At 41.1% G+C, this 24180-nt stretch overlaps 1 protein-coding gene across 1 annotated transcript in view; it reads right to left on the bottom strand.

Moving 5' to 3' along the window:
* The window catches only part of CDH7 (cadherin 7), a 166658-nt gene that overhangs the window by 31519 nt on the left and 110959 nt on the right, over window positions 1-24180 (bottom strand). Inside the window, exons 4-6 of the mRNA XM_015428089.1 lie at window positions 23129-23296; window positions 19090-19277; window positions 10294-10547 (exon numbers count right to left, since the gene is read on the bottom strand). Of these exons, the coding sequence (XP_015283575.1) occupies window positions 10294-10547; window positions 19090-19277; window positions 23129-23296 (610 nt within the window). The remainder of the gene's footprint in view (window positions 1-10293; window positions 10548-19089; window positions 19278-23128; window positions 23297-24180) is intronic.

The following is a 24180-nucleotide window of genomic DNA, read 5'->3' on the forward strand; positions in this document are numbered from 1 at the left end:
GGGGAGGACTGGGATCTGGGATCTCAGTGGGGTATAATGCCATATAGTACACCCTCCAGAACATCCATTTTCTTCAGGGAAACTAATCTTTGTAGTCTGAAAATGAGAAGAAGAAGAAGAAGAGATTGGATTTATACCCCGTCCTTCACTACCCAAAGGAATCTCAGAGTGGCTTACAAACTCCTTTCCCTTCCCCTCCCCACAACAGACACCCTGTGAGGTAGGTGGGGCTGAGAGAGCTCTGACAGAACTATGGCTTGCCCAAGGTGCAAGTGGAGGAGTGGGGAATCAAACCCGGCTCTCCCAGATTAGAGTCCGCACACTTAACCACTACACCAAACTGGCTCCCTGTAATTCCAGGAGATCCCCAAGTCCCACCTGGAGGCTGGCACCCCAGCTCCACTGCTGAAACTGCAAGCTCTGGTTCTTCTGTGTGCATTGGTGGATGCAGACCACTGGCATTGGCTTGCATCTGCTTAATCACCCTGCTTCATGTAGGATGCACAACAGTCAGGTGGAGGAGGGGAGGGGTGTTATTCTACCAAAACCGAGAGTGTTTGAGTTAGTCATTCCAGTCCCAGAACACCTCTGCTACTCCCAGGGGCCATCATTCCACTCTAGGGTCCCAGTTCTTTTAATGACTTAGCAATGCTTCTGACCCAGCCTCAGCCCCCCCTGGGAAATTGGAAATCTACGCCCTTGCGCTCCAAGCCAGCTATTCCCTCATGGGGAACCATTGTTGCCAGTCTCCAGGGGAGGGATGGAGATCACACAGAATTACAACTGTTCTTTAGATGGCAGAGATCAGTTTCCCATGAGAAAATGGTGGAATCTCTGTCATTATACCCTGCTGAGGTCCCCACAGCAAACTGGCACAAGTGCCCAAGGCCAGGGCACTCTCCCAGAGCCTCTTCCTAGAGCTTGTTGTATTTATTTCCACAACAAGCCTTATTCCTAGTCACTAATAATTGGGATTTGTTCTGTTAGGGATTCCACTTACCTGTTTCCAGTGTTTTTGGTAGTTTATTACTAAATTATCTCTACTACAATATTGAATAAGCACCTTTAGCGCTTCCAATGGAAGGACTCTTCCCGATAATTTCTGCTTGAATGAGCAGCAGCAGAAAATGGGGAGAGGAAAATGGCATTGCACAAGGGGCAACATCATTCCCAGCCAAAACAGTCACCACATCATGGTGACCCTCTAGGAATCCAACAAGTCTCTATGGGTTTTTGGCTGGAAGTGACAAAATGCTTTATGCAACACCCTTTCCACTTCCTCCTCCCAGAGCCTGGTAAGTCTCTTGCCAGTTGCTAGCCCTATGTTCTGTCATTGACACATGAGGCCCCATTGGCCACAGCACTGGTTCATATTGTTATAGATCACTAGTGGTTGGTCAACACATTAGAAATTCCCAAAAACTTTGCCATCATCCATCTTTTACCAAGTACTAGTTATGGAATGTGCTACATCAAGAGTAAATAAACCATTTTTAGGGCTGTTCAAACAATTAAAAATTCTTTTTGTTAATTTAATAATCTGTTTTTCACTGATTAATTAATCAATCAGTCCAATTTACATATTCTCAAAACAACAAAGAAGTAAGCATCAAGTGATGTTAATCAACATTGTTTTATTTATTTGCAGAAGCACTCTAAATTATTAGTCATTGGGTAGGGCTGTCAAGAGGCATTAGCAGACCCTGAACAAAATTTCCCTCTGGATTTCCCTCATGTCACTCATACCCAGATCAAAAATCATATGGAAGAAAATGGCATTACTTGTCCAGATACATGGACCCCCAGAGTGATCGGAGCTGCTTTCAATCAGTGCTGAGTGATAACTGTCTTTTTTACAGCTTAGGAATTTCTTTTCCTTTGGTGGTTTGCCTTGTTGTTGTTATGACTTAGGGATGCCAGCCTCCAGGTGGGGCCTGGAGATACCCTGGAATTACAGCTCATCCCCAGACTACAGAGATCAGTTCTCCTGGAAAAAATGGATTCTTTCGAGGGTGGACTCTATGGCATTGTACCCCACTGAGGTCCCTATCTTTCCCAGGCTCTTTCCCCAAATCTTCAAGTGTTTCTCATCCTGGATCTGGCAACCCTATCCCCTCCATCCTCCACTGGTGGCCAGGGAGGATCTGGCAACCCTATTATGACTGCTGCTACCATGTTTTTTCTTCTGCCTTTTTTCATGTACTGAAAATAGTTCAAGATAAATCTTAATAAACAATAGAAGCCATTCTTCAATTAATTAAAAATATAACAACATATATGTTTTAAGAACCAGGGAAGGTCACGGACTACTAGACAACCAAAATATCTCCCATTCCCCAAACAAATATGTGCCATTTCCTTGACAATGCAGTAATTAAAATGGAACCCCATCAACTAGTTAACCAATGCTTCAGAAATAATGATTATACAGGTTAGAACATGAACACTGGTTTTTTTCAATTCCTTGATTTTTTTCTGTTCTTGTCACTCTCTCTCCAGTTTAATGTACCCCAAAATGGGTCAATTATTTTTATTCCTATCCTCCAGGATTACATTAGTTCTTCCTTTGGATATTATTTTAGTCCTTCCTTTTGTTTCCCCCATTCCTGTTCTGCTATATTTGAGAAATACTGCTCTTAAACAGCTTCATGGCAGGCATCCTTCCTCCAGAGACATCATCTGTCACCTCTGCCATGTAGTCAGTCTTGGCAGACCCAGGCAGCTGGAATTTAATCTCTGGCCAGCTCTCAGGCTCCCCAGTTATTAACCCTGTCACTTGTTCAACTGTTCAACACAGCTACTAAAAAGGCAATTCCTAGAACACTTATTTACATGCACACATTTTGCTGAGCAAAATTCAACAGATAATGTATATATGCTAAAATAATATAATACTGATACATATAATTTCTGCCTATCTGCTTCTGAAAACATGGGATTTTATGGTCAGGAAGTACTGGTATTTTCCTAAATTGAGATAATTACTACAATTTCCGTGCTACAACTTGGAGTCTAAGAAAGTGTAGTTTGCTCAGGGCTGACCAGCATGAGGCAATATTTTGAATCCTATTGATTAATTATCAACACAGTTTATTGCAGCATAAGTTTTTGGGAAGTAGAACCCTCTGTATCAGAAGAAGTAGGATCTAGTGCACAAAAACTTATGCAACAATAAATCCCTTCATCTTCTACATTCCACAGGACTAAGGTTTGTTTTTGCAGCAACAGATTAATTTAACAAACCCTTCAGAATATGTTTCCTAGATCAGTGGTTCTCTAGACCAAACTACATGAACCACTGGGGAGATTCAAAATGGATCTCCTGAGCATTTTTATTGGCAAATGCAAGCTGCTAGGGTGGTGGTGCTAGTGGAGGATCAATTCCCCCCATGCCATCCCCCCAACAACAAAAAAAAAAATCAGACTGAGTGGTTGGTAGTGAAACAATTTCAAGCATACAGGGTTGCCAGGTCCCTTTGAGATGCTGGTGGGGTGATGGGGGAATGTGACAGGAGCCAGAAGTGTTACCCCGATGAGCTGACATCACTGGAAGTGACATCGCACACCATGCCTACATCACTTCTGAATGATGTAGGTGTGTCAGGGACAACATTCTGGTTTTGGGGCAAAACTCTATGGTAAAACCGGCCTCAAACCATAGAGTTTTGTCCGAAAACCAGAACGTCACTTCCCATGTCACCGATATTTCTGGGTGATGTAGGCACATTGCTCCACGTGTTGTTGGGAGGGAATTTCCTCCCACTGCCCAGCTGGCTGGTGGCAAGCAGAAGCCCACAAAAATAGGGAATCCCCCACTCTAAACTGGGGACTGGCAACCCTACAAGCATACCTGAATGATACATTTGCCCTTGATCTATTTCAACTCTGAGCTTTCAGACTGACCCATTAGCCACTCTGGTGTATAATTTCTATCTACAAATAAACAAAGGGAAAATCATCCTTCTGGTGATCTAACTAAGGGTCAACCTAAATGTTTGGGTTTTTAACAAGTTGGGTGTGGGTCCCCCTGACCAACCTGGGTTCCCTGTAGCCACTCAGCAGTTGCTGGAAATGGCTTTTAAAAATAAAAGAAACCAAATGGGCTCAAAATGCCACCATGATGGGGAGGAAGACTCCTGCCCAGTGTTCCCTCTAAGCTGAGTTAGTGTGAGCTAGCTTATAGTTTTTTAGCCTCTGGATCATACATTTTTGTCTTAGCGCAGGAAGGATGTCTCCAGAGCAAACTAATTTGTGCAGCAGCCAAATTGCTCACTCACAGCTTTAATGCCAGTAGCTCACAAAGTAGAATTTTTGCTCACAAGTCTTCACAGCTTACATGGAGCATAGTCCTGCCTACCCCTCCAAGCTGTTTTCCCATGCGAAAACAGTGATGGGGAAAATTATTTCCCCATTTTGCTGTTCCACATGCACGACATGTTCCACTTGGAGCAGTGATAATAGGGAAATAACTCCCACCAGCACTGTTCCAGCATGGGAAAATGGTTTGAGGGGGAAGGCAGAAGTCCTTTCTCCCTCATGGAGGAGTTCCAAACCTATTTCAGGTTTTCCTTTGTATTTTAAAAGATATTCCCTGAAGCTGAGTTCCCTGGGCCCAACTCAATAAAAACCTGAATGTGTCGTTTGGACCTTAGTGTTTGGAAATTCAGCCTATGTCACGGTCCGACTATTACCTGCTGAGTCTAGGAAGGCCAGTTACATTAATTTGCCCAGGGCTAATGGATCCTAGGAGATTCTAAGAAGTGCTCAGGGATTTGGGGTGACCAATTTGTGACATGGTGAAAAGTCTGGTGGGAACAATAAACTCCACCTGATGATAGACAGGGTCACCCCATGGTGTCCTCTGCTGCCTTCAGCTCAAGCCCCCAGTTTAAAGAGGAGCTGGTTGCATTAAAAAGGGCTGGTAGATATCTAAAGTGACAGTGGCAGAAAACTCAGGCCAAATCTGATCAAACACAATACAGAGATGGTTGGAAAGCCAATGAAGAAGGGGTAGAAGAAACCTCTGCTACTATTGAGTCAGCTGAATCATATCAAACACATTTATTTAATTAGGCAGTTCACAACTCCCAGGAGTGAGTCTCTAAATGTTAGTCTTTTGGCATTTAGCTGTGATGTTTTCACATGGTTCTTTGCTGATAAAATCTCTCAGATCCATTGCAACCTAGATGCTGAGGTAATCAGCACACAGGCAGTAGAAGTATCTGTAGTACCAGCTAGTTGCTGTTGTTCAGGAGAACAAAGTAAAAATGAATCCAGAGAAGGCAGAGGTGATGTTGTTTGGAAGAGCCATTGCTTTAAACAGGATTGTTCTTTCTATGATCAATGGTGTGCAGCTTTTGATGAAATCATCTCCTTGCATCCTGTTTTCCTACTGGAGAAACAGGTGTCCATGACAGTGAAAAATACTCCCCACCCCCAGCAGGTTTTTTTTCCCAGTTTTGTTTTTAATGTTGTGTTTTCATGTTTGTTTTATTAAATTGTTTTATATTGTTATTAACCACATTGGGTCCTGGGATGCCTAGGAGAAAGGTGATTATATACATACTTTAAACAAACAATATTCTCATCTTTTTAGATGTATCTGCAAGCCTTTGATAGAGGTGATTGATCTACTTTAAAAATAGTGTTTAGAAAGTACAGTGAGGTTAAGGAGAGAGAGAATTCCAATGTTTTGGTCTTTTTGTTTGATCAGACTTGGACTTTCTATTGAGGATATGGATTTACCTTTTTGGAACTTCTCTTACGAAGTCCCACAACACTCTGTGCTTATCTATAGCTCTGGGGTTGGGCACCAGTCCTATAGCTTATTAATTGAGCCTCTGAAGCAGCTATCCCTGCCCTAAGCCAGCACTTGGAAGCCATGGTCCAGGGACTTTAGTGGAACAAGCTGAAACTAAATCCAGTCAAGAAAAAGGAGACTTGGAAGTAGATGTTCTGGAGGGAGCACACTCATCATTGGAAGATCCCATGAAGAATTTGGAGGAAATCTTGGACATAGCATTGTGTAACTGAAAAAGGCTGGTATAGTGAGGAGTTTCTTTTAGTTTTATCTTGTTTGCCATTGTAAAATTGGGGGAAACTAAGGCCTCGGTCACATGGGCAGGAAACTGCGGGGGAGAAGCGTGGCTGTTTGCCCTGGGGCAAACTACTGCGCAGTTAAGTGATCAGACCTCCCGTTGTGTGGCTTCTGTTCCGTGTTGGCGGAAACTAAACTATGCAAAACTGAATTATCCTAGAGAACATTTCTAAGCAGGCAATAGGGTAGTACCATACAAAATGATTCACAAAGCTACATGGATAAATTATTCGGGACTGTGTATACCATTGTGTATAGTTTGTTGTAATTTGAATCCTCCTATGTACTTTTGAATCATTTAATGTCTCATATTAAAACTTATGCTTTGCTTCAGTTCTGACTTTTTAGACTTTTGTTTTTTCACCCGAATCTTAGTTGTTGCTTATTGAATGTCCCATCTATTGATTGTATTGACTCACTCTGTATAATCTGCACTGAGTGCCAATGAGAAAAGTAGACTATAAATTTATTTTATTTTATTATTTTATTCATTTGATTTATATCCTGCCCTCCCCACGAAGGCAGGCTCAGGGTGGCTTACAGTCATATATATATATAAATACATTATACAAATACTAAAACAGATAAAACAGTTAAATAATGTAAACTTTTTGGATGACACTTCCATTTTAGATCCCTTCCTGTCTGGCTTTGCCCAGGTCATGGACAAAGACGGCACTTAGGAGGCATCTGGATCGGGGCAGATTGGCCATGCTGTTGTTGTTGGACCTGTCAGCAGTGTTCAACATGGTTGACCATCAGCTACCGATCCACTGCCTCGCCAACATGAGAGTTCAGGGGCTTGCCTTGCAAAGGCTTACACCCTTTCTCTAAGATCGGGGACAAAGGGTGGCACTCGGGGAACAGCTATCCCAAAGGCACCCACTGGATTGTGGAGTACCCCAAGGGGCGGTGCTGTCCCTGATGCTCTTCAATATCTATATGCACCCCCTTGCCCAGATTGCCCGGAGGCATGGGCTGGATCGTCACCAGTATGCAGATGACACCCAGCTCTATCTGTTGTTGGGCAGCCATGCTGACTTCAAACCGGAAGATCTAGGCTGAGTGTTACAAGCCATGGCTGGTTGGCTTACACTAAGCCGGCTGAAATTGAATCCAACGAAGATGGAGGTCCTGTGTCTGGGTTGTGGCTGCCCGGGGGTAGAGATCTTACTCCCGACCTTCGATGGGGCACCACTGGTGCCAGTGCTGGAGGTTAGGAGTTTGGGAGTGCTCCTGGGTGGCTCCTTAACAATGGAGGCCCAAGTAGCAACCACTGCTGAATCAGCTTTTTACCATCTTCAGCTGATCAGGCAGTCCCTTCCTCGAACACAATGACTTGGCAACAGTGATCCACGCGATGGTCACCTCGAGATTGGACTACTGTAATGCTCTCTACATGGGGCTGCCCTTGTCTCAGATCCGGAAGCTGCAGCTGGTGCAAAATGCTGCAGCCAGGCTCTTGATGGGTCTCCCTGTGGGGGAGCACATCCAGCCCATGCTAAAACCATTACACTGGATACCGATAGCATACCAGATCCATTTCAAGGTGCTGGCTCTTCCACCGGACCTTCAATTAAGGAGCTGCCTTTAACAGCTGAAGATAGAGAGCCCTGCCCCCTGGAGTCATCAACAAGAGCAGTCTGTGCCAGCTGCCTAAAGGAAATACCTACGAGCCAACTGCAAGAAGGGACCATTGATTAACGGCTGCCATTGCTAAACACTATATGACTATTAGCACTTTATTATATTAGATGGTTTTAGTGGGTTTTTAAATTGTTTTAACTGTAACTCATATGTTTTACTCTGTGTAAGCTGTCCTGAGCTGGCCTCGGCCAGGAAGGTGGGGGTATAAATCTGATAAATAAAGAAATAATATCATCATTTCCAGTCTTCAACTGGCAATCTTCCTTTCTCAAAGGACATTTTGTTGATCGATTATTGTTATTGAGGTATTTAGTTAATCACAGTCTGAACCTGTTCTTTTTAATTATATATGACGTTTTATTGTTTTACTTATTATATGCCTTGATGGCATGTATGTCTCAAGCTGCCTTGAGCTTTTGGGAAAGGCAGGGCATGACTGTTTTAAAATAGCCTATTTTAAATAGTAATATGTCCTCTGAAAGTCACATGTTCAAACCAGTAAGTGCTTTCCTCTAATGCTGGATGCTTAGAGTTGGTTGTGGTTACTTAGAGATGACAAAAAGTCACATCTTCATAAGCATGGCTTCTTAGCTACAACATCATGTACTTTCAAAGGATAAGCCCTACCTTTGAAAGAGACTATTAGGACTTAACCCTGCCTTGGATTTAACCACCACAGAATTTGCCATTATTTCATCATATCGGGAAGGAGAGCAGGCGTATCAACTGCTTTTGAATAAATGTATTAGACCAAAAGTTCAGGGAACATGAGAACTGCATAGTACTTCCAATTAAGTTTCTGAAGTTATCTATCATCCAATCTTTTGTCTGAAATGGTACACTTAGCTTATAAAGAAGGTAAAAAGAAAAATATACATCTTTGTAACAGAAAAATATTTTACATTGTATATACATATACATTGCAAAAATATAAATTTAAAGATTTAATTTGTTAAACAAATGTGTCTTTGGTAAGAACGCCTGGGTAGCAGATTTCTATAAACTGTACATTCAGCATGCATCCAGCATACACGTTGTCTTTTTTCTGCAAATAGTTTTCTTGGCAATGCATTCACATAATTAATTTAATTGGAACATAAGCTATGGTTTGTGGATAATAACAGATTCTTTAGTTCTGAAGAATATTTTCATTACATAATCCAGTTAATTTCATTTGTTGCATTGAAAATATAACTTCAAGAAAAGATTTAAATAAGATAATGCAACTGTAACACAGTGCAGAAGACAAAATATCCCTGTTTGTGAAATGATATATTTATATATTACAGAGATAAAATAAATACATATACAATTCTCAATGTGGTTCCATCTATGGATAGCTTTGTCTGGAGACTGGGACTGTGAATAGACCAGATAGATCTTTCTACAAACCTCAGGAAATATCCAGATTTTCAGAAAAATCTGAAATCTAAAAAAGAAAAGTACAAGGCAAGTAGGAGGCAGGGCCCTTTCAAGGGCTGTTCTGGCATTTGAGGGAAAACTGATTGGGGCCTGGCCCATTAGCAACCACAACGTGACATGCTACCATCAAACTTGCATGACTCACCTAGGCCTAGCTGCTTGATACTGCTCAACAGCAGCCACCCCACAGACCAGTGTTAGAATTGCAGTTGTTAAGAGTCTCAGAATAGGACCTGGGAAACTCAGGTTCAATCCCCACGTTGCCATGGATGTTCACTTAGTTATATGGGCCAGTCACATGTTTTCAGCCTAACCTACCTCACAGGGTTGTTGTCAGCATAAAACAGAGGAGAATGATGTAAGCTGCTTTGGGTCCCCATTGTGGAGAAAGCAGGGTATAAAGGAAGTAAATAAATGATATTACTGAAGTAGGGGGGCAGGCAAAAAGTAGGTGGGTGAGAAGAAAAAATGAAGTAAGGAAAGGAGATACAGGGGGAAATGAGTTCTGCCCCCCCAAGTCCCCCACAAGCATATATAGGGAGATTGGCTGGTGGGTGGGAAGGAGAAAGGCCATGACTATGGGAGCTATGGGCTGCAGTGGCTCAAGTGGTAAAGATGCTGAACTGCAGACCGGAAGGTTGGTAGTTCAGCAGTTCGAGATCCGAGTGCCGCATAACGGAGTGAGTTCCCGTTTTTGGTCCCAGCTCCTGCCAACCTAGCAGTTCGAAAGCAAGAAATTGCAAGTAGATAAATAGATACCACTTTGTTGGGAAGGTAACAGTGTTTTGTGCACCTTGGTGTTTGGTTATGCCGGCCACATGACCACGGAAATGTCTTGGAGAGCACTGGCTCTTCGGCTTGGAAATGGAGATGAGCACTGCATCCCGAGAGTCGGATTCGACTGGCTTTCGAGCAAGGGAAACCTTTACCTTTACTATGGGAGCTTTCAGGGAAGGGAAAGACAGAAGAGTGAGTGAGAGGAAAATGAGATCCTCCCCGCAACTTTTTGTGGATCCCCCACTTGTACAACTGCAAAATGCAGTGAAATGCAAGGGCTTTGTACTACATATGGTGGTAAATGAAACATCAGCAAATGAAAGAGCATAGGAAAGGAGCTGTAAAATTACCTGACTGGACTATTAGAGGCATCGGGGTCATGAGCTGCTACAGTTCCAATGATGGTGCCCACTTTGGCTGCTTCAGACACTACCATAGAGTACAGACGGGAGGTAAATACAGGTGGCTCATCAACATCTTCCACAATGATCTTCACTGTTGTCATATCACTGAATGGCCCAAGGCTGAGAAAACGAGGATCAACCTGTTTATTTGCTGCTTCTATCCTCAATGTATAGCTAGCTTTGGCTTCGTAATCCAGCTCCTACAAAGAAAATAACAGAATGTTTAATCAAGTACAGTACAGTTTATTGTTATGGTCCTTAGACCAGTTGTACAAAAAATACACCTTTACAATAGTGCAAAATTTTAAAATACATCAATAAAACATTCAAAGAAGATTAAAATTTAATCTAATGTCTAACTACTGTAACTACCTAACTACCATAAAATGGCCGTAACCTGAGTATCACCATACAAAAACTTGATAGGTGATCCTGGGATTTCTATCAAGTTCTGTGCTTTAGAAATATCTGTGGCTTTATGAGTTTTATTGTCCCAGTGAACAAAATACTGGTTGTTCCCAAATGCTGATATTTTTCACCATCTCAGCTAAACCAGATAATAGATTCCTCCTACCATACCTGCAAGTTGTCTTAAAACTCTGTAATAAGATCAAATTGAATAGAGTCTGGTGGGGGGAAAAACTGGCAGGAATTGTTGCTACACCAATGACAAACCTTCCAAAATCCTATTGGCTGTGGAGCTGTGTATCTTTTGAACGTTTTATAGGGCACTGTTCCAGGGACCAGGGCAGTGAGGGAATGAAGGAAGAAGACTCTCATATTAATTGTGTATTATTATTTGCAAACAGTAGGTTCACTTAAATTACTTGCATTACTTGTTTCCCAATATACTGTAGATAAACATCTAAAATATCAAGGAAGCGGCATATGAGTAGGAAAAGAAATCAGAAGTACTTAGCATTTTCCTCCTATTTTGTTCATTAAACTTTGTAAAAAAGAAGGTAATTAGATGGTGAGCAAATTATTTAATAAGAGTAAACAATGAAATCCAAGCAATAATAATAAGTAATAATCATCATGATAAATTTTCTGTGTCTGAAGTAGTCTTCAAAGGACATAAGTTAGCCAAGTGAAAATTGGTTGAACTGCTGTTACTGCCACAATCAAATATGTAAATTAGATTGATAAAGAAGAATAGTAGAACAAATTGCTGCTAATAACACTATTGCTGCAGTTCACAGGGTCATGGAAGATGCAGCAGATGAAGGAAGGGATTACACACTTCATAATTGGCTGAGAATGAAAGCATGTATTCACAGTGGTCTGAAATGCAAAAATATGACTTCTCAGGGCACATGATATCTTCCAGCTCACTATTAAGACACATTAACAGTACAATTCTAGGAATACTTGCCTGGGAGTAAGCCTCACTGAAAAGATGAGTCGGATTCTGAGTGGACCTGCTTAGATTTGCTCTCTAAGGTAATGCTTGACAGCATCTAGTAGGGCTTTTGGGTAGCACTGTGATTTTACAGATGGCCAAGAGAAGCCAGACCATACCGTTACAAGAAAATTGTGCCAAAGAGGGAGAACCAGATCCTGGCCTGATACGAGCCCTCTTGGAATACTTATTATTTCATTTATATTCCATTTTTCTACCTAATGGGGAACCATTCGCTTCTCATCCACATTATCCTGATAAAACAATCCTGTGAAGTAGGCTAGGCTGAGAGATTGTGATGAGCCCAAGGTTACCTGGTGAGCTTCTGTGGCAAAGCAGGGATTCAAAGTCAGTTGTCTTAGGTTCTAGTCCAATCATTCTACCCATTACACTTTTTGAATTAGGAGGGAAGCCCCCTCCCCATTTTTAAGCAAAAGAAGCAATAGTGAGACTATGGGTTGGATCCAAAGATTCCTGAATGGAACAAAAATAGCCACTAGTTCTGTTCTGCAAACACTTGTGCACAACATATTTGTTGCAGTTATAGTAGTAGCCCAAGGTTACCTGGTGAGCTTCTGTGGCAAAGCAGGGATTCAAAGTCAGTTGTCCTAGGTTCTAGTCCAATCATTCTACCGATTACACTTTTTGAATTAGGAGGGAAACCCCCTTCCCATTTTTAAGCAAAAGAAGCAACAGTGAGACTATGGGTTGGATCCAAAGATTCCGGAATGGAACAGAAATAGCCACTAGTTCTGTTATGCAAACACTTGTGCACAACATATTTGTTGCAGTTATAGTAGTTCTGTTTCTGCAAGAGATTATACAAGAAGGGCTCTTTGGATCTATGCAATATTCCTGGCTTTCTCCTATTTGTAAGAGTGAACAATTATCACTAGATTGAGCTTTTGCAGTTTGTGAAGCCTGCTGAAACTTCCCATTACAGTTACACAGTAGAGAATAGCTTTAGGTCACTGAAAGAAGCATATGCCTTAGAGACAGGAGCATCAAGTTCAAGCCTCAGCTCTTACACAGAATATCTGTGCTTTTAAGAAATTGCTTTTTTAAAATCTAAAATATTGAGCTGGAACTCCTGTGACAAAAAAAAGCACATGATACAATGTATATGCCAGCTTTTCAAGGCACCACACGTTTCCTGCTAAAAGAAAACTATTTAAAGCAGCCTTTCTCGTAAGGTTACTAATTAAAATGCAACATGAGAGTTTGCTGACCGGATGGTAATGATGACTTGGCAAAAGACAAGTTCCTTTAATTTAAAATTTATGGTCCAGGGCCCTCAAACACTCTGCATGCCTGAACTAACCCAACTCTTGTTAACCTGAATTTTGCTTTATGTACTAATATTGCCGTTGTTGGTTGGTGTTTGCCTGAGATTACATTTCATTAAAACATTAAGGACCCACAGGGATAACACTCACAAATGTACATATAACAGATAAAATATTTGAAACCCATGTTGAAAGCCATGACTGGTTGGCTTACACTGAGTCGACCGAAATTGAATCCAATGAAGATGGAGGTACTGTTCCTGAGTTGGAGCACCCCGAGGGTATGATCCCACTCCCAACCTTTGATGGGGCACCGTTGGTGCCAGTGCTGGAGGTTAGGAGTTTGGGAGTGCTCCTGGATGCCTCCTTAATGATGGAGGCCCAGGTAGCAGTCACTGCAAAGTCAGCCTTTTATCATCTTTGGCTGATCAGGCAGTTGGTTCCCTTCCTTGAATGCGATGACCTGGAAACAGTGATCCATGCAATGGTCACCTCGTGATTGGACTACTGCAGTGCTCTCTACATGGGGCTACCCTTGTCCCAAATCCAGAAGCTGCAGCTGGTGCAGAATACAGCGGCCAGGCTGTTGTTGCGTCTCCCTATGTGGAAGCACATCCAGCCTGCACTAAAAGCACTGCACTGGCTGCCTATAGCATACCAAATTCAGTTCAAGGTGCTGGTTCTATATGATCAGGGGCCTACATACCTAAGGGACCGCCTTTCCACATATGTTCCCCAGAGAGCACTATGATTGGGGTCCCAAAATTATCTGGCCATCTCAGGTCCTAGAGAAGCCAGGCTGGCTGTGATGAGGGTCAGGGCCTTTTCAGTGGCAGCTCCGCACTGGTGGAATGAGCTCCCAGATCAAATCAGGGCCCTGTGGGATGGAGCTTTTCCACCAGGCCTTTGAGCAGGGAGCCGCCCTAATAAATTGAGACCCTGGCCCCAAACTAACATCATCATTAACATGTCACTATTAGATTCAAATTACCATAATCATCAACATGTCAATATTAGATGCTGCTACTGCCCGCCATTGGCCACGAAGAGCACTACCACTTTACTCTGTTGTTTTATGATTGTATCGTTGTGGTTTTAGTGTTCTAAAAAGTTTTATTTGACAGGATACAAGTCAAATAAATAAATAAATATTTAGGAAGTCTTCCAGCTGTTTGCAGAGTCTACAGACCAGTGCCAGTAGCAGCCCACTGTGGCTCCACAGTATGGCTGGAAAACATGAGGCACCTATCCAACTGAAATCAAGCAGGTATGAGCCTGTATGAGAACACATATGTATGTAAGCTGGACAGAAGAAAAGAATGTAAATGTAGTAATAAAATTAACTGTGATGACATTGACCATTTAACAACCACATACTTGCAAAGTACCCCCCAGCTATCTCTACTTTCACTGCCATAAAGCAGAGTTTTTCGTCTCAGTCTCTGCTTAGTACTGGTCATTCTGTTGTCATTCAGTCCCTGTTGTCCTGAATGAGCTCCCTATAGTTCACACGCAAATGGAGAGCAGCCACTGGGCTTGCTGAAGCCTGGCTGATGGGCCTCCAGCTTTCAATCACTGAAGTAATCCAAAGTTTGTTGTCGTTGTTTTTAAATAAATATTTTTGTTTATTACACAAAACCCTACTCATATGCATATGAGTACGGATAGAAGCTTGTATAATATACAGTTTTACCCAAGATTGCATGCATTAATTTTGTGTTGGGAATCAGAGGAGATTTATGCTGCAGAGAGCAGCAAAGAAACTACTATGGGTGTGCATTTGGCAGAAGCTGAGCCAAATATATACCCAAATAAGACCTTGTTGACATTATTCGGGCATATATTCAGCCGAATGTGATTCTCTGCTGTGTATTCGGCAGCTGAATAGAGAATCCCAAATATATTTGGGACTCCTGAACATCTGGTGGGCTTGCTGTACTATTTTCCCCACCACTGGAAACAGTGGTGGGATGGGGGCACCCTCTTGGAGTGCCCCTAGAATTGGACCTCCTGGTCTAATCTTTCTGAGACTTGGGGGTTCTTTTGGGGAGAGGCTCCAGCAGCAACACTGCAAATTTGGTCCCTCTACCTCAAACCCCCTTCCCCCAGGCCACTGAATATACCCTAGGAGAAATTTGCCACTGCCTATAATGGACCCATAGGGTAAAATGGGGCTGAATATATTCTGGAATCTCAAATATTTCCTGAATAGGATATCAATACTGATCTTGATATTCAGGAATATTTGGCTTAGAAAACCCCAAATGCAACTAATACCAAATATTTTTTTTCTCTACAAACCCCTAGAAAGTACATCATCTAGATAGCCCTAATAGTTATTCTACTCCAACTGTAGTTTAGCTGGCCTCCCGATTACCCTTTCATTAGTACATTGTATGACTGAAACATGGCACTGTCTTATAATAGCAAGGCAGCCTCTCACCAATCACTACATCAGTGTTGAAGGTTAAAAGGACAATGCATACTTTAGTTCTTCCTCTCTGTACAGTGAATGGAGCTTGACAGCTTCATTAATATCTGTGCATTAGTGTTATCTGATTAGATCCTATGCCTCATCCATTCATCTTTTTAAAATGTAACAGTGAACATTTTGTCCTGTCTAAAGGAAATTACAAAACAAGTCATCTCTATTTAAAATGTGGGGGGGGGGGAGCAGTGATGTGTAGTTACTCTTCAGAGGAAGTATATTTTTAACTCTCATTTTTTAAACTATATAATAACCTTTTTTGTTAATAATGTCATTTATATGGCTACAATATCACTGCAGAGCCCTGGCACTGGATAAAGGAATTATTTCGTATAGGAAAATGTTCCAGTCTCCTCTAAATTGCTAAGTATTTTTATAATAGATTGTATAACAATGCTACAAGAGTAAACACACACACAAAAAGGTTACCAAGGATTAAAGGATGTTTCTTAATTCCAACAAAAGAGGTTATTTCAATAGCCTGTTGCACAATTTTAATTTCTGTAACCTGCTACAAAGATTGCTGAGAAAATATTCAAATAAGACTATGTTTCACCAACATAGCCATCCAGCTCCCATTGAGCCAGTCTGAGAAGGAAAAAAGGAGCCTTCAAACACAAAAAGCACTGTGTATGAAAAAGGAAGTGAAGAGAAAAAGAGGATGAGATTGGATTTATACCCTGCCCTTCACACGGAGTCTCAGAGCAGCTTAAAGTCTCCTTTCCCATCCTCTCCCCACAACCCCTAGAAAGTAGGTGGGGCTGAGAGAGCTCTGACGGAAACTGCCCTTTCAAGGACAGCTCTGACAGAACTACGGCTTGCCCAAGGTCATCCAGCAGCTGCAAGTGGAGGAGTGGGGAATCAAGGAGTGGGGAATCAAAACCAGTTCTCCCAGATTAGAGTCTGCACACTTAACCACTACACCAAACTGGCTCTCAGTGAGTGATTCAATTTCTTCCTCAAAGTGTTCACCTGTATTGAATAGAATTATTAAACAATCTGAAACTCAGAACGTCTATTTAGCCACAGAATGCAGCACATCCCTGTCCTGGTACTTCTGTTTTCTAGAGAACTTTGAAATAACTTCAATAGCTTCTCCAGTCCCATGCATTTATACTTAATGTATGTATACTGGCTCCTGATAGCAACACTGACCTTTTCCTCCATGGCTAATTTCCTAAACTGCTGAGTCTCGTGTTAAATCCAACAAATGCATGTTGAACCTCAACAAGATGGGTCAGATTCTCCAAACTGTAACTCTGGTTCATTACTGAAAACAAATTGGATCTGTGTAGGTAGCACATTTAATATTTAGCCAACACTATGGTCCAAAAGATGGTGTGGTAAGCCATCGCACTTAGCCATTTGGGAATATTTCCTCACAATCTGACCCAATGCACAGTGCTAGTTCATATAACTTGGAATACTACAGGTAATATAGAAAAGATACTGGAATTCCCTTGACAAAAAGGCCTATTCCATATGCATAGTAAAGACTAATGTCGTCAGTCAAATGGAACCATACTTGTAGGTTATTACATCCAATGAGGTGTATTTTGGGATTATCTTTTTTTGCTGTCAAGCCACAGCTGACATACAGTGACCCTGTGGGGTTCCCAAGGCAAGAGACTTTCAGAGGTGGTTTGCCATTGCCTGCTTCTACGTCACAACCCTGGTATGCCTTACCACTTGCAAAACATTACCACTGTGTCAGCAGTTAACTTTAATACAAGAAACAGCGATTTATATCATATGAATAAAGGATACAAAATTATAGAAATTAGCATTTATTTACATATTGAGTATCACACAGTCTTTTATTTAGTCAGAGGAAGAAGCAAAAGTACTGAAGTCCAGCCCCTTGCCCATTAGATGTTTTGGTTACCATGCTTTCTAACATGCCTTCAGGCACTGCCCACTCATTTTTTTAAAGTCACAATGGCTAGACACTTGTTTCATTTTATAAATAAAAGATGAGAGCTCTATACTAAATTCTGAACCAGGATAATACAATCCATACTTGTGCTGTGTGAAAATGAATATTTAAAGAAGTTATTGGAGCATGTAAGAAGTCGCTGGCTGCTATTTATATACGGCTCTCCTGATAAGTTTCAAATGTTATTTCCAGCACTATGATTGGCAGGTCATTTCTCTCCTCTCTCCTCCCTCTCAATTGTGTATAAAACATAAAAGAAAAAAAAGTAATCTAAGTTATTTACCACATTCTGCACTATGCCAAAAATAAGAGCAATAGAGTCCCAGCCAGCCCCATGACAAAATTAAAATGTATGCATCTTGGCTTGCTACATGAGAGACCTGAGACATTCAATATTGTTCAATGTGACATTGACAAATGTTATCCTGCTAGGATAGGCATAATTCTTCTAGATCTGTATTGAAAGACATTAAATGAGCAAACCACATTAAACTGGATGGTGATCAAAGAAGGACTAACTTTTCTACTTTTTTTGCTAGTTTTGCTTCAAATCTGTACCGCAGATCATATATTCAGCCAGGGCAGTGCTACAAGAACATGGCAGAGAAATGGGGTTGCCAGTTCCAAGCTGGGAAATATCTGGCAATTTTGGGGGTGCAGACTGAGGAGGGTGGGGTTCGGGGAGGGGAGAGACTTCAATGGGGTATAATGCCATAGAATCCATCTTCCACAGTGGCCATTTTCTCCAGGTACAGGTGAACTGATCTCTGCTGCCTGGAGGTCAGTTGTATTAGTGGGAGATCTCCAGCCACCACCTGGAGGCTGGCAACCCTACAGAGAAAGAGCACAACACACAGTCTTGCTCCCAGTGTGAACCTGATAATATGATGTCCCCATCTGAGTCATTTTTCCAGGAAGGAAGGAAGGAAGGAAGGAAGGAAGGAAGGAAGGAAGGAAGGAAGGAAGGAAGGAAGGAAAGAAGGAAAGAAGGAAAGAAGGAAAGAAGGAAAGAAGGAAAGAAGAGTAAAGCCATAGCAACTCATGCCAAGAGACCAGTTCACACAGGAGGCCATTCTGCATGATGGAGGAGGCAAGCTTGCACCGGTTCTCTTACACTATTTGTAACAATCCTATGAAGGAATATTTGAATTGGGATGAAGCTACCTGGAAATGTGTATATTCAGAAAGAAATGTAACTTAAGCCTTTTGGCCTTTCAATTTTTAATGTTGAAACAAGGCAACAGCTATAAGGTTGTTGTTGTTTTTTGTTCCCTGAATCAGCTCTTAGTTTATCGAGTGGAATCTATGCAGCAGCCCCCAATAATGCTGAGTATGAGAAGAGAAACTCTTCAGAACAAGCTTTGTAATCATCACTTTACCCAAACAGACCATTTCACAGAATTCCAGAATTGTAGACAGGACTGAAGAAGCTGTCAGAGGGACTTGGAATAGCGATGGAAAAACACAGACAGCAATCTGCTAATCAGAATTGGATTTAAAAAAACCCCTCTAGGTGCCATGGGAACCTGATCTTCTGAAACAGAACAGATTTCTCCATACATTGGGTGAAATCTGCTCCTTGCAGGTACTGAGAATGAGATTCTGAGTACAGAACAAAATCTGAGATTACCTTCTGTATCATAATAATCCCTTCTTGTGTCTCTTTGTCCACTAAAACTTTGAAAACTCCCAAGCCATCGCCATCCACAATCTTATATTCCATTTCAGCATTAGGTCCCACGTCGGCATCCACAGCCTTTAGTCTTGCCACCACGGAAGCCACAGGTAAAGACTCAGGGACATTATATTGGTATGACCCTATAAAATTCAAAACAACAGTTGAACAGTTGTCTGGTTCAATTTATTAGTATTATAACTTACATTTGTAGCTAAGGAAAATATTGTATAAAACAAATGCATTTGCTGTTTTTAAGAAAGCGTGTGGTTAGTGTTGTTAGTGTAGAGGACAATTCAAGGGATTTCCAGGAATCTTTGGGAGAGATTCTTTGGGATCCTCCAGGGAGGGTTGGTGAATTGTTAACCACTAAGCAGAATTGTGGAAACAGGTGTTTTAAATCGAATTTAATTGACAACAAAGAATTTTCTAATTAGGCCAGGTGTTTTTTTTTACATCAGCCTTTTTATTTGGAATGGCAGGAAGCACCACTGCCAACATTACAGATTTATGGTGGGATCCTTTACTTCAAAGGATCTAGAAATAATTGGTCAAGATGTTTTTAGATGAGCCTAAGTGGGGTGAACGAAGGGATAATTGTATTGTGAGGAAACTGCCTTTTCCTACTTGCTGTGTGCTTTTAGAATATTAAAATACTTTATATTTTGTTTAAAGCTGAATATTTACTGAGATTACGGTATAAGATATTTGTAAGAGCAGCAGCTAGCTGAATTATTTCAAGCTTTGCTACAGAAAGTTATTAAGCTTAAGACAAAAAATGTTTGCTCAACTGTTATACACTTAAAATTAACCTGGCAAAGATCCATAAGCTACTAACAAGCAGAAAGTTGGACCAAGAAGTTTATGAAAACAAAATAATCAATCATGCACACCTGTCATTCATTAGAAGCCAATTATAAGATACAGAATTTGTATTATACAAAGAGGGACCCTGCTGGCTAAAGTAAAATAGTACATTTTATAAATGAGAAGGTTCAATCTAGACTAAAAATGCTTTATAAAATTAACAAAAATATTCTGATAGACCAAAATAAAGGATAATGGATAAATTCAAGTTATTTACAATGGCTTTATGCCATAGGCTACTTTGAAACATTAAAAGAATATATGTAAAGGTTTAAATTCTTTAGAGTGTCATTGTAATGATATGTTTTTATATTTTTCATATTTTGTCTACGTTAGTGAAAATAAGCTTATAAAATGCTTTAAGAGGGCTGTAATACTTTATATGCATGCATTATTGTAAAAGTAAACATTTTTGTAATGAAAACAGCTAGGTTTTGTAGTAAAAATGAACTCAGCCTGAGAGTTCATTCAAAGGTGAAATGAGTCTAGGTAGGCAGCCCAAAAAATAAGCACCTGTATAAATCAATTTTAACGAGACAAGCACCTGCATTGTAGAGTTGAGACACGGTCAAGTAACATCTGTTGGTCAAATATGTGATTGATGACTGACCAGACAAAGAGATCTAAACTGAGCATGTGCAAATGATGTCAATGATGATGTAAAGTAAGGAGAAGCAATAAGAGCATATAAGCAAGTTCCCTGCTGTAACTCACTGAACATCTATGCTGAATTACTTAGCTGTGAGATGTTCCTTTATTCAAATAAATCTTTTTCCTTCCATTTATTGCCTGGAATTGTCTGTTTCACTGTGTGGTTTATTGGCTATCCACACAAGTCAAAGAACCTTAGTGCCCTCAGGGTGTTGCTTTCATTAGGAAGTAAGTTGTCTCTGTATAACATCAGTACTCTGTGCTCTCAAGGAGGACTATGCTTTGGTAAGGTTACCAAAAGAGCTACACTGTCCAAATACATCACTACCCCATGCATGAAACCCCAAATTCAATTGTATGTTTGCTGGACTACATGGCAGTCCCTAAACCACCCTGTTGAATTACTTGTGCATGTACAGTACAATCCTATACAGAGTTAGATCCTTCTGTCCACTGAAGTCACATGAATGGCTTGTGTGTAACACTGGAGAAGGGAGTATGCAAACATCACAGATCAACTTAAATGGAATATACTCCAAAACCAGAAAACCCTTGTTCATGTAAACTATGGCATCATCTGTATCCCTTCCTTCAATGCTACATCACTCCTGCAAGTACACCAGGCATATAACAGTTTCATGTACTAGTAAAATAATGTCTTCCTTCCCTACATTTAAAATACAACAAAAGTAGAACACAGCCAATGACCTTTTCTCATGTATGTCCCATGTCACCAAAGCAAAGGAATAAATATGAGAAAGACCAGAGATAAGTCTTAATTGTGACTAAAAGAGACAGTTTCCTAGCTCTTCATGTCAAGTAACTGAGATAAATTCTACTCTTGCCTCTTTAACAGCAAGGGCATCCTTCTTCTCTCTTGAAAACTCCATATCTGAGGCTCCAGCTGAAATTGATACAGATTGCTGCTTAAAATGTGGACTGAAGCCTCTACCATTTTCACTTTCCGAAACAGAATCCCTGGTGTTTCATTATTACCTAAACCACTGGAAGAACAAAAATCTAATTCCCTTTTTTCGCTTTCGATTGGTTTGTCTTTTTATACCCACTTGAGAAGAGACCAGATTGGACATGCATATGTTCCTCACATTAGTCTAATTCACTCCTGCGATGACTTTACAAGAAAGACTGGAGCAAGGTGAGGAAAAAACATCAGACTGTTTATAAACAGGGTGCCTCAAGTCTGGAAATAGACTTTTTCCCCTGTTCTTCGTTTAATCATGAGCCACCTTGGTCAAAGCAAATAAATTGAGGGCAGATTGTTTTCTAGTTCTCCCTAGATTGATTTTTTTCCCCTATGAAACACTGAGCATCTGCCAGGAAAAAAAAAATGACAGATACTCAAGCAACATGAAATGTGCACCAGAATAAAAGATATACATTCTGATAGAAAGATGGAAGATGCACACCAGAAAGCACTGGAAATAAATCAGAGAAGTATTAAAATCATAATGTGAGGAAGAAACAAAGTACCCTCAAAGAGCACAGTCAGAGCGATACACAAAGCAACACAAAGCAGAAAAGTCTCCAAAAGGTAGGAATTGGAAATCTACCTAAGCACTTGACATTCAGCAAGAGGAGCAAGAAGTGTGTGGGGTGCAGTAGAGCCTGCAATGTAGTCAAGCTCACATACCTGAAAGATTGGGAATAGAGAAAGATTCACCACTGAACTTAAAACTGTAGGCTGAAGAACCATAAAGACCGCATGTCTTAATTTAATCTCTCAGGTGGGCACTGGCCCAGGGACGTGTCAGTGGGACTGAGAAACTATAACCCAGTGCTACCACCTCCAGAATCAATCCTTGGCATATCCATGTAAGGGATCTCTGGCATCAGGTATTGGAAATGACCTTGCCTGCAGCCTTAAAACTTCTGCCAATCAGAATAGACAATGCTCAGCTAGCTGGATTTACAGTCTGACTCGGCGTAAGGCAGTATCATATGTTCCATTACTGCACTGAGGGGATAAACTCAGCCACCAACGCAATAACTGGAGCATCAGAAGTGTGCAGGAAGCAGGCCAGGAAACAATACTGGTATGTTTCAAAATAGAGACATAGTGGGGGTGGTAATGTTTGTTCTCGGTTTCATAGAACCACACAATACAAACTTGCTACCCAGTGCCATTCAGATTACAGTGTGTTGCAAGCAGCCAATCAAGCAGAATCAGATGACTCATGGAAACATGCAAGACACAGACTGCTGAAGAAGGCAAAACCAGGTCTAAAGCAAACAGGCTTCATATTACATCTCCTACATCAGACACAGTGAGCGACACACCACTGCACCTGGTGTAGGAAATTGCTGCCTATGGAAAACAGTCAATGTATCTTGTCTGGGGGTCAGCATCTAAGCAAGTGCAGTAAGTGGAATAAACTTTTTATTCAAACTGTGTATCTCTGTTTCAAATAAACATGAGCACGCTTCCAGGTAACACGTGGTACTGTAAGAAACTTACGTCGGGGAAAACGAGGAGGGTTGTCATTGACATCTGTGAGGGTGACGGTGACTGAAGTGGTCCCAGATAGTCCCCCATTTTGGCCAACCATATCCTTTGCTTGGATGACAAGCAGATACTGGTCTTTTGCTTCTCTGTCCATATTGGGGAGAGCAGTCTTGATAATACCTGGAATATGTCAAAATACGTACAATAGTGATGGTGGCATTCGCAATACTGACAAGAATATTTAATAAGCGCATCAATGGACTGTCCTTAGACTTTGTGAACCAGTCCAGTGTTTCAGCAGAAGTTAGATGCTGTCAGTTCCTGGTAAAATGGTAGAAGAGTAAATTTTCCCTGTTGACTCACCGTCCCATTTGCACAAACAAAACTGAAATGGGGATTTTTGGCTCAAGAAATTCAAAAGCTTCCCTAATTAAAATCAATCTGAAGTAATATTTATACATTCACTAACAGGATACAAAGTGTGCCTAGATTTCTCTCCCTTCAGAATATACCTTACACATTATGAAAATATTCACTGTGGTTAAGGTTAGATTCATTACCCCCGAAAGAGAATGCTAATATCATACGTATGAATTCTCTATGAGACTTACACACTGTCCCACATCAGTACATCCTACACACTCCTGGCATACTTGTGAATTTTAGCTTTAAAAATTTACAAGTAAGTCACATTGAAAATTTAAAGGTAAGGATCCCATTAAACATTTTGCATGCATGAAGGATATCATTTTTGTCTACCTGCACCACAGTACCTCTCCACCCCCCCATGCTGCTTTTAGTGTATCCATGTGCCCATGGAGCAAAATTTGAGGGACATCTGGGGCTGCAGCTGGATGGGGAAGGTGTGGAAGTTACCCTTCCATCCCCAGAATTTAGATGGAATTCAGCCCGACGCAATCATTGAGAAAGTGATTGTGCAAATTCATACCTTGAAACCATTTGCTTTCAGAAGTAACATTGCTAACACATTTCAAGGTATGCAGAGTAAGGAGACAAAATCCACTGGGTTATGAAAGTGTTGTGTCAGTTCCAAAATGTTCTTT

The sequence above is a fragment of the Gekko japonicus genome, unplaced genomic scaffold, assembly GCF_001447785.1.
Source record: "Gekko japonicus isolate JY-2015 unplaced genomic scaffold, Gekko_japonicus_V1.1 scaffold1128, whole genome shotgun sequence".
NCBI lineage: Eukaryota > Metazoa > Chordata > Lepidosauria > Squamata > Gekkonidae > Gekko > Gekko japonicus.